The sequence below is a fragment of the Penaeus vannamei genome, chromosome 29, assembly GCF_042767895.1.
Source record: "Penaeus vannamei isolate JL-2024 chromosome 29, ASM4276789v1, whole genome shotgun sequence".
Classification (NCBI taxonomy): domain Eukaryota; kingdom Metazoa; phylum Arthropoda; class Malacostraca; order Decapoda; family Penaeidae; genus Penaeus; species Penaeus vannamei.
In genome coordinates, this window is record NC_091577.1 from 32030905 (window position 1) to 32033404 (window position 2500).

Here is a 2500-nt window from a genome sequence, read left to right on the forward strand (position 1 = left end):
GGGCACACACACGGAAGAAATATCAAAATGAAAAGTGAAATTTTTGAAAAAAATGCAAAATCCGAACGAGATTCCGGCGGCGCGCCGTTGCGAGATGCGCCGGTGTCAGTGTTGCCAAAATCCCGATATTTCTCAACCTAACTCAACCAATCTAACCTAACCTAACCTAACCTAACCTAACCAACCTAACCTAACCTAACCAATCTAACCTAACCCTAACCCTCAACCTAACCTAACCTAACGTAACGTAACGTAACCTAACCTAATCCTCAACCCAACCTAACCTAACCAACCTAACGTAACCTAACCAACCTATCCTAACCCAACCTAACCTAATCAACCTAACCTAACCTAACCAACTAAACCTAACCTAACCTAATCAACCTAACCTAACCTAACCTAACCCTCAACCTAACCTAACCCTCAACCTAACCTAACCTAACCTAACCCTCAACCTAACCTAACCCAACCCAACCCAACCCAACCCAACCTAACCTAACCTAACCAACCTAACCTAACCTAACCTAACCCTCAACCTAACCTAACCCTCAACCTAACCTAACCTAACCTAACCCTCAACCTAACCTAACCCAACCCAACCCAACCCAACCTAACCAACCTAACCTAACCCTCAACCTAACCTAACCTAACCCTCAACCTAACCTAACCCAACCCAACCCAACCCAACCTAACCAACCTAACCTAACCCTCAACCTAACCTAACCTAACCCTCAACCTAACCTAACCTAACCTAACCAACCTAACCTAACCTAACCTAACCAACCTAACGTAACCTAACCAACTTAACCTAACCCAACCCAACCCAACTTAACCTAACCCAACCCAACCCAACCTAACCTAACCCAACCCAACCTAACCAACCTAACCCTCAACCTAACCTAACCAACTTAACCTAACCCAACCTAACCTAACCCAACGGCCAACCTAACCAACCTAACCTAAACTAACCTAGCCAACTTAACCTAACCTAACCAACCTAATCCTCAACCTAACCTAACCAACTTAACCTAACCTAACCTAACCTAACCAACCCAACCTAACCTAACCTAACCAACTTAACCTAACCTAACCAACCTAATCCTCAACCTAACCTAACCAACTTAACCTAACCTAACCTAACCTAACCAACCTAACCCTCAACCTAACCTAACCAACTTAACCTAACCTAACCCAACCCCACCCAACCCAATCTAAACTAACCTGACCTAACCTAACCAACCTAACCTAACCTAACCAACCTAACCTAACCTAACCAACCTAACCGAACCAACTTAACCTAACCTAACCCAACCCAACCCAATCTAAACTAACCTGACCTAACCTAACCAACCTAACCTAACCTAACCAACCTAACCTAACCAACTTAACCTAACATAACCAACCTAACCCTCAACCCAACCCAACCCAACCCAACCCGGACCCCCTTCCCTGGGCGTATTTCCTGACCCCTCACCTGGGGGTATTTTGCAGTACAAACGAAGCCTACCTTCCAAACCCCCGTATTTTGTATATTGCAGAAAGCTCACAGTATTGTTTACATTCGCGACGGTCCGAGACAACGAGGTTTGTGGACTGTAGAGGCAACTTTTGAATTTCAATTAATTAAAGCACAACCAGTGAGGTCCCCACAATTTTATTAACTTCCCCGACATGTACGAACTCTAGTCAATAATTCTGTTATACTTTCCTTTGTATATATAGTGCGGCTGCCTAAATTAGTATTGCCTTGTTTTGTTTTGTTTGTTTTTGCCATTTACTTACAGCGTGCGAGTGCCACGACAGCTGAATGCGGTCTTGATCATGTATCATGACACGGAGTCGATCCTGGAGTCCTGCCTCTTCGACTGCGGGTCCTAAACTCTCCTTGATCCAGTCCCGCATATCCTCGTCCGTCCATCCTAGGCTGTTCCACTTGTAGTTCTGTGAAGGAAGCGGGTTTTACATGTATGGTCCCTGACTCCGAGATGCAGATAGTGCTGTAAAATAATGGTGCGTTTTAGGTCTATGGTTCTCTTAATTTCTAGGTTCAGATAGTGCTGAAATATGAAAGGATGTATGTTTTATATGAATGGGCCCTGATTCCTTGGTTCAGATAGCGATGGAAAGTAAAAAAAAAAAAAAAATGCTTGTTTTATATGAATGGTCCCTGGATCCTTGGTTCAGATAGCGATGGAAAGTAAGAGAATGCTTGTTTTATATGAATGGTCCCTGGATCCTTGGCGCAGATAGTGCTGAAATATAAAACGATGCGTGTTTTATGTACATGGTCCCTGATACCTTGGTTCAGATATTCCACATGCTCAGCTCTTTTATTTATAGGCAAAGACAGTACTGAGAACGCATGGACAGGATACGTGTTTTATATATTTGATTCTTCATTCCCAGGGTAAGGTACTACAGAAAATTCTTGTAAAAGATATGCGTTTTATATGAATAGTCTTTTATATCCAGGCTAGGATATTATTAAGAATTTCTGTAC

The 2500-nt window shown here is 43.1% G+C and overlaps 1 protein-coding gene across 1 annotated transcript in view; it reads right to left on the minus strand.

Moving 5' to 3' along the window:
- Window positions 1-2500, minus strand: part of LOC113826140 (lysosomal acid glucosylceramidase-like) — a gene marked incomplete at its 3' end in the record, with an annotated part of 23674 nt that overhangs the window by 1158 nt on the left and 20016 nt on the right. The window contains 1 exon segment of the mRNA XM_070142713.1: window positions 1783-1941. Within this exon segment, the coding sequence (XP_069998814.1) occupies window positions 1783-1941 (159 nt within the window).